The 12140-nt window shown below is 31.1% G+C and overlaps 1 protein-coding gene across 1 annotated transcript; it reads right to left on the bottom strand.

Annotated features, from left to right (window-relative positions):
- Nucleotides 1-218: 218 nt before the first annotated feature.
- LOC122520414 lies at nt 219-10474 on the bottom strand. Its single transcript, XM_043640498.1, has 5 exons — nt 10220-10474; nt 8763-9032; nt 7978-8108; nt 6186-6351; nt 219-620 (listed from the first exon to the last, which is right to left on the bottom strand). The coding sequence occupies exons 1-5, from the start codon at nt 10472-10474 to the stop codon at nt 219-221; spliced, it is 1224 nt and encodes a 407-aa protein (XP_043496433.1).
- Nucleotides 10475-12140: the final 1666 nt, after the last annotated feature.

Below are 12140 nucleotides of genomic sequence, written 5' to 3'. Positions count from 1 at the left end.
AGTCGATTAACGCTAGTCGTAATTATATGAGCGGGCAATTTTAATTGGTTAGTTATGAAACTAACTGGCGTTCAATTAAATTTAAATTATTAAGAATAAAACTGGAGTATTAGCAGCCTCTGACACCCCGGCAACGTTAGGTAAAAAGTATATAGATAATAAGGAAATTTATCTCTGTTTCAATTTATTTATACATAAAACATTTTACTATAGATTTATTACAGATCCAGTAATCCTAATTGATCATAATAAGGAATTCTCTTGCTTATTATTTTACGATAAAGGTCATTTTTATGAGCGAAACCATCATAAACGCCATCCGAGGAAATAATCTCGTTGAGATCCTTTACTTCATTCTTATCTACGATAACATACGGAAGAACCGTAAAAGAACTTATCATCGCTATTATTTCGCGTTCCTTGATAGACTTTCGAAGCTCTTTCATGCTCGGTGGAAGAGTTTTGCAGTCCAATTGTTTCATCATGTTACACAATGTATTATAATATTCATCTATTAGTCTGTCCTTGTAATTATCGTACACCTCGTTGTTCGTACTGGTGCTAAGAAAGTACTGCAAATCAAGTGCCGGGGATCCATAAACACACAATTGGAAATCCACCTGCAACAACACAATCAGAAGATTCGATCAATTGATTTTATCGATAATTAAAAATGAAATCGGTGCGACGTTGAAAAGAAGAGGTATTCGTATTTGAGAAATCGTCAGTAAGTCGAAAGATCGATGTGCAAATATCTGTGTGGCCTATCTCTTTCTCTTTCTTTCTTTCTTTCTTTTTTTTTTTCATTTTAACACTAGATCTAGCAAATGGGTTCAAAATGATTTGTTTGACATTTCTTATAATCATTATTTAATTTCTGCTCATTTGATTTTCTAAAATTTTGTATGACTTTTTCTGAAATATGTAAATAATTAATTCTTTTTTTTTTGTCTTTTTTAATATAAAATCTTATGTAATATATCTACATATACCGAGATGAGTAATTTAGATCCCTACGGAACGTAGATCAACTGTTGACATCTGACGCTTGAATATAGCAATATAATTTTTTACTTTTGAAAATTTTTCTCGAAAACAATGAGCAGGATAAAATTCGCTCAAATTCTTCGGTTAATTTGTTTCAGTAAGAAAAATGAAAGAGACTAACGATTGCAAATAGATAAATTTACATTAGTTCTAGAATTGTAGAATAAATTCATTAAATATAGTTAAATGTGTTATAAACAAAGAGCCGCAATTACAGTCGATGAACAATTAATGCCGACCAAAGCCAGATGTATATTTACGCAATATAGGCCAAACAAGTCAAATAAGTTTGATATCAAATTCTAATTGATTTCGAATATAAAAAGTAAATGTCTTGTAAATGTATTTCCCTACTTAGGAAAAGATGGGATGAGATTATCCGTACTTTTAGGTGAATTTGTCGTTCTAAAACCTATGGAACAATATATTTGTTGAGGGAGAACAGTGACGACAGATAATTTCATTACAATTTTATCATTAGTAACAAAACTGATAATTAAGAATCTTCCGTAGTTGACATCATTAGAAAAAATAAGAGAGAATTACGTAAACTTGCAAAATAGAAAAAAAAAACATGCCTCGCTACTTGACAATTTTTCACAAAAAAATGTATAACAATAATCTTATATACAAGAGTAAACCCAATAAAAAACATAAACCTGTTGAAATTGAAAAAAATAGTAAAGTTTTATTTGAAATTGATATGACGGATCAAAGGCCCGAAAATATACAGTGAAAAGTGGATCCTGAAGATGGCAATCATAAGTGTTTTATAATATCTTAGATCTTGTCGGAATAAATGCCTGGATATGAATATGAGCCGTCTATTTTGAAAATGGCGTAAATCCATTTATGTTCGAATCGAGATATTGAAGGGTTTGCGTTGAATTAAATTTAAAAAGGTAGATATCAGTAACATAGTAGAATAATATTTTTGGGTTTCTAAGGGTGTCAAATTTGCCATCCTAACTAGTATAATTAACATTATTTAAGAAATAATATGTGTTGGCTATGATTGGACTTATGTCACTTTCAAAATCAATGAAATAACGTTTTCAATTCTTAAGAAAATACAAGTCTATAGAAAAACTAAATTTCCCTTGAAATAAAGATAAATGTATACACTTCTGTTATTAAATCAAAAACAAATTCAACATTTATTTTTTGTAATATAATTTTTATGTTTAAATTAAGATTGCTCTATTAATTACTAGCAAAGCTAACCCATTTTTGAGAAAATGTGTTTGCGGTTTAGTTTACGTTATCTTGATTGTTTTTTTTACTGCAGAAAACCTCGATAAATAACATCTGTTAAAAAAATTTCAAAGAAAATAAATGGATGTTATAAAAACGTATGTACTATAAAAACTAAGCTTTACGTGCTTCAATATGTTCTATTTAACTATGGTGTGCTAAATGTTACCTTTTAACTTTCTTTCTTTTCTCCAAAACAGGGGACCAAGAATAAAAGTTGAATATTTTTTTTTATTTTATAACATGAAAGTGTATAGATTTAACGGAACACAGACTGCGCGAGAACAAAAGCGCTTCTCTCTGTGGACAGGCGCTGTTTTGCGTTTATAAAAAATTCATTGCACATTGTTAATTCAACTACTGTTTTGATAACAATATGCAACAAAACAAAAAAACTAGGATCTCATAAAATTTTATTGCATAATATTTTCTATATGCATTTGAAACTCTCACGATGTGACTTACGCCACTTTCAAAATAAACTTTTTCATAATTTCATTAACCAGCAAATTTTCGTGTTACAAAATCTTACAATTAATGATTTTAAATATATCAGTGTTCGGTGAAATTAGGGCATTTGACCGATTCGTATTGCGCGCCGAATAGGTAAGATAGCGACGGCGTTGGGATATTAAATTGGTTAGAATTACATTCTAAATAGGATCGGTTACGGTTGCCTTAGTTGAGTTATGAGGGCGCGAGGGGGCATTAGAGATACATGTAGGACCGCCTTAGCATGCCAGGTACATGCGAGTGCGTCTTGAGGCATGTGAGAGGGGAGATGGGTGCGTAGGCCCTGGCTCGAGAGCGCAAGCGACAGACCGATTCTGGATATTGAAAAGGACTATTCGTTTGCTGATAAGGTACAGTGGCGCCATATTGGTTTCTTTGAAGTAAGAGCTGTTTCTTGTGGTGTGCTTTCGAGTTGTCGACTGGTAAGTTTGAAAGAGTTGGGCATAGCCGCAACCGTGTGCTTTTTACTATAATAAGTTTGAGGGGGTTGTGCGTAGACACAACCATGCACTTGGCTAAGTAGAAGGGGTTTTGCATAGACTCAACCGCGCTCATTATTAAGTTCGATGGGGTCGTGCAAGCACACGACCGCACTGTTTTACTTCGCTTTGAAGGAGTTGTGCAAAGGCACAACTACGCTTGTCACCGACAGTCACGATGCCTATTACAGTGTTTACCAGTCGACCTGCCGAGGATAAATTTGTGAAGGAAAAGGCTACCCCACGTGGAAGGTGTTGGTAGCGAGATTAACGTGTTTTGAAGACCTGATAACGCATCTAAGTAGGCTACGATAAGTTACATATTTGTAGTGGAGACGAAGGTAAGAAAGTTCTCTAGTCTAAGAAGAAATAAGAGACTACTATTTACTGTATTATATGATTAAATAAAGTCATAGCTTGCCCCGGCTTTTCTCTCAAATTCGTGAGAGTTTTTATGCCGAACAAGTGTTTCATACCGCGTAAAATTGTGTTGATTGATTTATCTATCCTTCCCTATCTCACTCATTCATGCGTCGAATTAACCGAACTCACGACATTAATATTCAGAATTGCTTCCAGTCTTATATTCTACTAACAATCAGTAACAAGTTGCTTCAGAATAAAAAGATCACGTAAAAATGTAACTATTAAGGTAGCTAACTCGTATTATTTGGAAAATAGACTTACGCCACTTTAAAAATAAACGGCAGGATATAAACAAACAATAGGAAAAAATATTACAAGCAAAAAACTTCTTATTCAAATTAGCCGAAAAACTTACAGGTCACTACAAAGATTGGTGACTACAAAGAAGGTCGATCTTACGTGGGATCGATACGAACGGTCTTCAATAGAAACAGAAGACATATTTTCATGTACACTGTCACAAAACCAGACGCATATTTCGATGAAACGTAAATGGTGACAAATAGCATATTGTACTAATAATTGTTTTTTTTTTACTTCATATATCTTTACAATTTCTCCGTAGACAATTGGTAAATATTTATATAAGTGAAAAAAGATAGCACGTTGACGGTTTCTCCAATAAGAAAGTGTACGAAGTGGGGATTTCAACCGAAAAGCTAGTTTAAGGTGAAATACGCAAGAAAGAAAAGACTATAAATAGATACTTCTAGAATAAGACGAAGATGCTTCTAAATCGACAGAGCTATTTCTAGAATAAGTAAAGATATTTTTGTGATAGGTAGAGCCACAAGAAACGTTGTCCTCCGTTGTTATGATATGAAGGAATGAGAGAGTATGTGTATGCGTGTGTACGTGTGTTTAGCGTAGATTAAGAAATAAATGATGTAAGATAAAGGCGAATATAAATATATAGGAGAAAGTGTGTATGTGTATATATGCGGTAAGCAGCGAGATACAGAAAAGACAATGGATTTTAGTTAGTCGTGTAAGAGTAATATCAGAGTAAAGAGTAAAGCGAATAGTCGTGTAAGAGAAGTATCAGAGTAAAGAGTAAAGACAATCGTCAGAGTAAAGATAAGCATCAGAGTAAAGAGTACAAAAAAAAAGAGTTTAAGTTAAGATCATTTGTTAATTAATAAAATTTGATTTTTTTTAGTTAAAGAAATTACAATCAATTGACACCAGGCCTTTTATTTCTCACAATATTTTGATAGTCACCGCAAAGCACTATATGCGAAACGGGGTCCAACAAGGCGATATTTTTATGAATAATTAATATTTTTTTCTGGAATTTTGTAAAAGTCAAGTTGAGACATAATATAAAAATTCTGTGTAATCAGTTTTTTAAAACAAACCTAATTATTATAAGAACAAAATTATTAAAAATTCTCCTTTTTTCACGCCTCTGACTGCATCTTACCCCTTAAATAATTGTAACTTGTAAAGAATGACTTTGAATTTTACGCGTAATTCTTTTTAAAGTTGTTGTTATTATATTATTATTCTTATTCAGTTAATATTTAATTTTCGCTCATAAAAAAGAAAAATTTATATAAAAACGTAAAAATTGCTACGTCTTTTCTTAAATAACTTAATAATTTAAAAAAACAAATATTTGAACTCTTTTGATAGAAGTATACGTCAGTCATCGGTTTTTTTAGTTTTAATCGTGACAAGTACGGACAGGTTATTCATAACGCATATCAATATGAGGAGTCGCTGTACTTTCGACGTTACATTTCCGAACATTTTTATCTTTTGCTATAAAGAAGTCGCTCTCCTGTGAATATAGAAAAAAATAGTAAATTTCATCGATCAAAATTTACCCTAAAATCTATTCCGGGTATGTTCTCTTTCGATAAACATACGATAGAATTTGGATTTGTTTCTTTTCCTTCGAAAAATAAAGTCACTTATAATTTGTTAAAAATGATTTTGTTATCTTGTTACTTAAAAACGACGACCATGATTTACTGAATATCTTATCTTTCGATATTGTTGAATTGTTTTTTTTTCAGATGTAGAGGATAACAAAAAAATATGAGCGCATAGCTTTTCCTTTGCAAAATGGCAAACCTTTTGGTCTTAATTTAAAGGCTGATGAGTTTCCAAACTAGGTAGCCTACATAGAAATAAAGAATAAGCTAAATCTGATTGAACTCGAACGTTTTAACTTTCCGCCTTTCGGTATTTACCAAGCTGCATATTTATGTATACCTGCAGTCCTATAAGAAATTCTTTTCAGCTTTCTTTCCCTCGTTATTAAATCTTACAAACAGATTAACCGATTATCTATTACATGTCGAATCAATTATGAGATTCAGAAATATTTTGAATCGTTTATCGTTGAAAAACTAAGCTTTCATCGATGGTTGTTTTTACTTTGAACATTTTCCCTAAAATCTTTCCAATGATCAAAGAAAAATGGGGAATGACGAATAGAAATCATATCGTTATACTCACAAAGATATGATCGATCGGTTTTCCTTCATCATTATAACGAAACATCATATTGTTCATCCAGAAGTCACCATGATTTATAACATTAAATTCGTCATCTCGGTATTTTATTGCCTTGCTAGTCTCATAATAGATTTTATCAGATATTTTGTCAATTTTCTCTCCATATCTATGAATACATTTAATAAAATTAGTTACACATATAACTTATACATACGAGGTTTTGTTGAAAAGTTTTGAGCTTATTCTTATCCATGAATTTTTTAGATTATCAAAAAGACTATACCAAATGTTAATTTTAGATCAGTATAAGAATTGGTATATTAGTAGAGGGTACATATAAAGTACATTCGCATTAAAATATTTAAGCAAGTTGGCTAGTTAATTTCGAGAAAAATATTTTTAATGTTTCGCTTGTTTGTTTATATTCGCGTAAATTTATTTAATTATAATATTAAAATGGTCAGAATTCGTTTCTTCGTGGAGAGATTTGTTTTTTTTAATAATTCGTAAAATTGATAATTTTAAATAAATCAATATTTACCAATATTATCAAATTAAATATTAATAATTTGATGTTATCTACAAAATAATAGTTTATTAACCCTTTGACTGCTACTGGCGCAGATATACGTCCAACGAAAACCATCAGTGGTGCTTATAGACATATATTTGCGTCCTGCAAAAGCCATCGGTAGTACCCATGGACGCATATGCGCACTCAGCGAAAAGACTTTGACTGTTTACTGCTGTCTCATGCGTATTGATGGAAATTTTTTCTCTCGTATATCTCTAATATATAGGGTGATTCACTAACTCTTGCCACCAAAATAGCTCCAAAAGTATAATTGTAGCAGAAAAGTTTATAGAACAAAAGTTGCATGAAAAATTTAGGAGTATAATGTAATGTCAGTTTTTTGTTGCTAGAATTAGTCCCATCTGAAATTTAAAGGTCAAATTTGCTTTTCTGAATGAAATGCTATATTCTGTTACTTATTTTCTGATAACAGCTGTCGGCATTGCGCGCAAAAGTATTTAGTCCTCAGCACACGCGAAGCATTTCAACTTAAAGCATTTAGTAGTCAAAGAGTTATTATAATACTCGAATTATCGTTAAAGTTTAATTTTTCAACAGTTATATAATTACGTACATAACATTTTAGTAATGATAAATAACTAATAAATAACATAATTGCTTTCATTATTATACAAAATTGTTTGTACAATTTTTTATCATTCGTAAATCTTGAAATTTTGTGTACAATTAATAATGTTTACTATTGAAGTTTTATTTATAATTCTTTAATTGTAATTCAAGTATTATATTAATTTACAATTATTTTATAGATAAAATAAAATTATTCTTTTTTAATTTGATAATATTTGTATATTATGAATTTATTTAAGATTATAAATTGTAATAGAATTATTAAACCAAAAATCTCCGTACGAAGAATCGAATTTTAATCCACTCATAAAATAGGCAAGTACGTTAGTATCTACGTTACCGTTTAACTTGATAATTTAATGAAATTAAAGGAATATAAACATAACAAAACTTGAAGGTTTTTTCCTCGGAATTGGCTAGCCAGTTTGTTTTAAAATTTCAATGCGGGAACATCTTAAAGGAATACTATTGATATACCACCAAGTTTTATATCGATCTAAAGTTAACATTTGGTAGTGCCTCCGTATATATGCAAAATTTAAGTAAATTTTACCAATAACAAAATTGTTTCTATTATATATTAGACTGAAAACTTTTTTAACTTACTAAAGTATTTATAGAACTCACTTCTCAAAATTAGGCCATTTTTTTACTTGTCCGGCTAACGATTTTGTTCCAAGAATGAAAAAGCCTCTTAATCCGGAAGTTTGTTTATCATAGTATAATCCTTTGGTGTAAAGCGTTTTGTGATCGGGTTCCTGAAAACATATTGTATCGTCTAATTATTGATATACATATATTTAATTTCAAATAAATGATTTACAAAATAATTATTGTTACATCATGTCCGTTTAAACATAAATCCACGCATAGAAGCCTTTTTAAATTTTCTAAAGAAAAAACCTGCCTGACATTGGAACACGTCCAACGATAAAGGATTATAAGGGATATTGAACTTTATTTATCCTCCAGGTAGACATTTCGCATGTATGCATTTTGATTCGAGCAACGCGAGTTTCGCACTCCTATTCATAGGCACAAAATTTGCAGCTTATGGTAAGCATTATAATCCTGAAGCTTTTTTCTACTGGTAAGGAGACAATTCGGTTGTACACAAACGGATTTTTACGAGCTTTGGTATATTAGTAGTACACCTCTAAGGTATTCTTCTGATAAAATATTTCGGTGAACTGGCCAGAATTTACAAGAAGATAAGCACGTGTATAAAAAAAAAGTAAATTTTGAAAGCTTTTTTCTAACAATTAGCTGGCCAGTTCACCGAAATATTTTACCACAAGAATACCTTAAAGATGTACTACTAATATACCAAAGCTCGTAAAAATCTGTTTGTGTACAACCGTAATATCTCTTGTAGGTGAAAAATCCCTTTTATCGATAAAATAGATTTTTACCTTTTCGCATATGGCCAAACTACTAGCATGAAATCTAGCTAATCCACGCATCGCACACAAGGAGTGAGGAAGGTCAAAACCAGCTTGACGGGCAGCCATGCGAAATCCAAGTTGAGCTAGATCCTCTATCACTAGAAACCCCGGATATTCTTTCTTAGTATAGAAGACCTGTGCAACCAGAATATGAGCTGGTCCAACTAGATCGTTCATTTTCTTCAACAGGTTCTCAATCATCAGTATTTCCGTGTCGAAGATCTTTGATTGCTCGACCTAGGCGAATAATTCGACGTATTATATCATTAATCGTATTTTTTCAATTTTACCCTTTGCACTCGACTGTCACTGCGTGACAACGTAAGTCTAGCATATAACTGTATAAAATAATAAGAAATAATTTCTGATTTGTTTACAAATATATGTTCATCGATGTGGACAAATTTAGATAAATCAAACATCGTCACAATACCTTACTTAGTTCAAAAGTTATGCTATATATTATGATGACTTAAGAATAGCGTCGAATTGCCGGTAGGTACGTTTTGAAACGGCGCCGAGTGCAGAGCATTAATTACACGCTTCATCGTACATTTAGATTGTCTTTCTTTATTCTTACTCTCAATAACGAAGCTAATCAAAGAGAACGATCGCAGTGTTATAAATGTGTCTACGTGTATGCAGTAAGAAAGGATGATTTCTATTGATACTAGAGAGCGCGTCGATTCGATGGATCTGATTTTTCAAATATATATAGTTGTACCTTTAACTTGGTAAAAATATAGATAAATATATTAGTCTACGAAGTAAATAAAAAATTAAAAACTGAAGAAAATGGAATAATCGGTTATGATATCACAAAGTCAAGAAAAAATAACAATAGCATGAAAAATATCTCTATAAATTATTCTGTATATCTGTAAAAAAATTGTGAAATGGAATCAATTTATCTTTAACTCAATTATTGAGTATAAAAATGAATAATACCGCATGCAAAATGTAATTGCCAGTTACATTAAGTTTAGACAGTAAACCATAAAATCAACAATATAAAATAACCTGTTGAGCTGTAAGAAAATTAATCGATTAATTAATCATAGTTAACGGAGTAGCTAATCAAATCGCAATAAATATACCTCGTATAAGATTATAAATTTTATGTAACAGAAATGACATTTTTTTTTTCTTATTATCTTCTATAAAATAATAAAATTATATATTAATATATAGTCAGTTACGTTAACTTCGCCCTAGCTATTTGCTTATTTATAAAATCACACGTACTAAAATCTGAACTCCTGAACACCACTACCCCCCTCGTGGAGAATTATAGTACCTGCTATTTCCTTATTTTCAACAACACAAATTGGACGAAAACGCATATCTCGATCGTCCTCCTTGTATCTAGGTATCATGCTCTCAATCGTGAATCTAATTTAAAAACAAGAGACTATAATACCTACCATTTTTCTTTGTACAGTATCTGCCGATGGTGCGACTTTAACAATGAAGGATATTTTGTTCATAACTTCTCGGTCATCTTGTTTGGACGCAAATTCAACTGAAACTCTGTACAAATCGCTACTATAGTTGTCCCCCTTTGCTGTCGCCGGTTTTGAAAATATATCGATCACACGGATCGAATTGTCATTTTTCGCCTTCCGCAACATATTTTCCAAAAACTCGAGGCTCAGCCATAACGGTGTCTCTTCGGCCATTTCTGAAATTAAAATTGAAATCGGAGAATTTCATCAGAAATCTATGTACTTTTCGTTGTGTTAGGAAATGTGGAAACGATTCTTTACAATAACTTATTATCAGCAGCGGAATATATAATTTTCTTTCAACGTTTTTGTCCCTAGACGAAGTACGTGAACCAATTCATTTTTTCAAAATCATTTTTTGTATATGTCACGGTCAATGTATATATTCTGGTAAATCTATAAAATGCACAGAAAGATTTGATTAATCTATGAAATGTGCTTTAATTTGTTATTTTTAGAGCTAATAGAGGGGAGAGAGAGGAGGAAATGATACAAACCACGTTAGGTTTATGTTCCTATGATCATAAAATAATCTTCACTTTTCGTACTGTGCACTTGTTTTTTCAACTGTCTGATTACAAGTACTTAATCTTCCATACTTTCACATTGTATGGGTAGAAGAAGGTAATATAGATAAAGATACGAATTCAATTATTATTATAATAATTAAAGTTATTATTGTAAAAATAAAGTTATTATTTAATATAATAAATATATACATATATTATATATGAAGGATTCGTGAAAAAATTGGGCCGCTGGACTGACTGGAGGACTGGGACTCGAGCCCGGATCTTCCACTTTCCGGGCGACTGCTCTTTAACCATTGAGCTATCCAGGGACCACCGTCCAATCTCCTCACGAATGTCTATTTAAGTTTGGGTTGGAGGCGCTCGCATCCTACATATATATGTATATTATATATATAAATACAATTATATTATATAAATATAATTATTCTTATTTTCCGTTACTATAAAGATCAGCGTAGTTTTCAGTTTCTTTTAAGGGGTGAGATGCAGTTAGGATTTTCAAAAAATGGATTTGTTTTTTGGTTTATTTTTTTTAAGTATGATGTTTCGAAAATATTCTCTGCAAAATTCCAGTTAATCCGATGAATAGTTTTATAGCGGACGGAAACAGTAAGCAACCGTTTTCGACCAACCTATTATATTTTATGAATAATCTTGTGGAAACAACAAGAAAGAAGAAACACCGAAAGCTGAAAATGAAGACACGAATTAATTGACTGTATAGTCGCGTGCCATTAAGAGGCAAGATGTTTTCAATCCGAAAACTGTGAAACGTGATGAAAGTGTTACAAGTTCATGAGCTAAAAAATTAAAATGTTACATAGAAGATGATTTACCTGAAGATAGTCGTGTTAAATATAGAATAATAAACTTTATTTCTATATTACGGCTATTTCGAATCTTGTGAAGTGCAAAAAGTGTAATGGGAATGTTAAACTTCAAATAGCCAACACACGTGGTCTGGGATTTTAAATTGTGGTATCACCTGATGATTGTATTAACGATAACATTCCTTGTATATATATATAATAATGTAAATAATTATTTAATTAGTATTTCTGTAAGTACATAAATTAAGTGTATGATTGGAAAATTCTTTTAGAAATTTTCTAAAATTTATAACTCGAAAGTTTTAGCAAGATTTTGTATAGAATACTTTCGTTTGGAAGTTGCCAAAAATATAAAAAAAAAATTAATTCATCCCGAAAAATGATAATTTTGATGAAATTTCTACTACTTATTATTAGAACTAAAAAATAGTTCTTTTTTGAAGGATTTTCGTTTATGAACAAAATTTCGGTTTTTTA

Source organism: Polistes fuscatus, unplaced genomic scaffold (genome assembly GCF_010416935.1).
Source record: "Polistes fuscatus isolate 324 unplaced genomic scaffold, CU_Pfus_HIC Scaffold34, whole genome shotgun sequence".
NCBI classification, from domain to species: domain Eukaryota; kingdom Metazoa; phylum Arthropoda; class Insecta; order Hymenoptera; family Vespidae; genus Polistes; species Polistes fuscatus.
The sequence above is the reverse complement of the archived record's forward strand: the minus strand, read 5'-3'. Positions and strand labels throughout refer to the sequence as shown.

Coding starts and splice junctions, on each gene's coding strand:
- LOC122520414 (XM_043640498.1), bottom strand. CDS start 10,474: ATGGCCGAAGAGACACCGTTATGGCTGAGCCTCGAGTTTTTGGAAAAT. Junction 6,352..7,977: donor AAATGGCCTAATTTTGAGAA/GTGAGTTCTATA, acceptor ATGTATTCATAG/ATATGGAGAGAAAATTGACA. Junction 621..6,185: donor AACCGATCGATCATATCTTT/GTGAGTATAACG, acceptor GTGTTGTTGCAG/GTGGATTTCCAATTGTGTGT.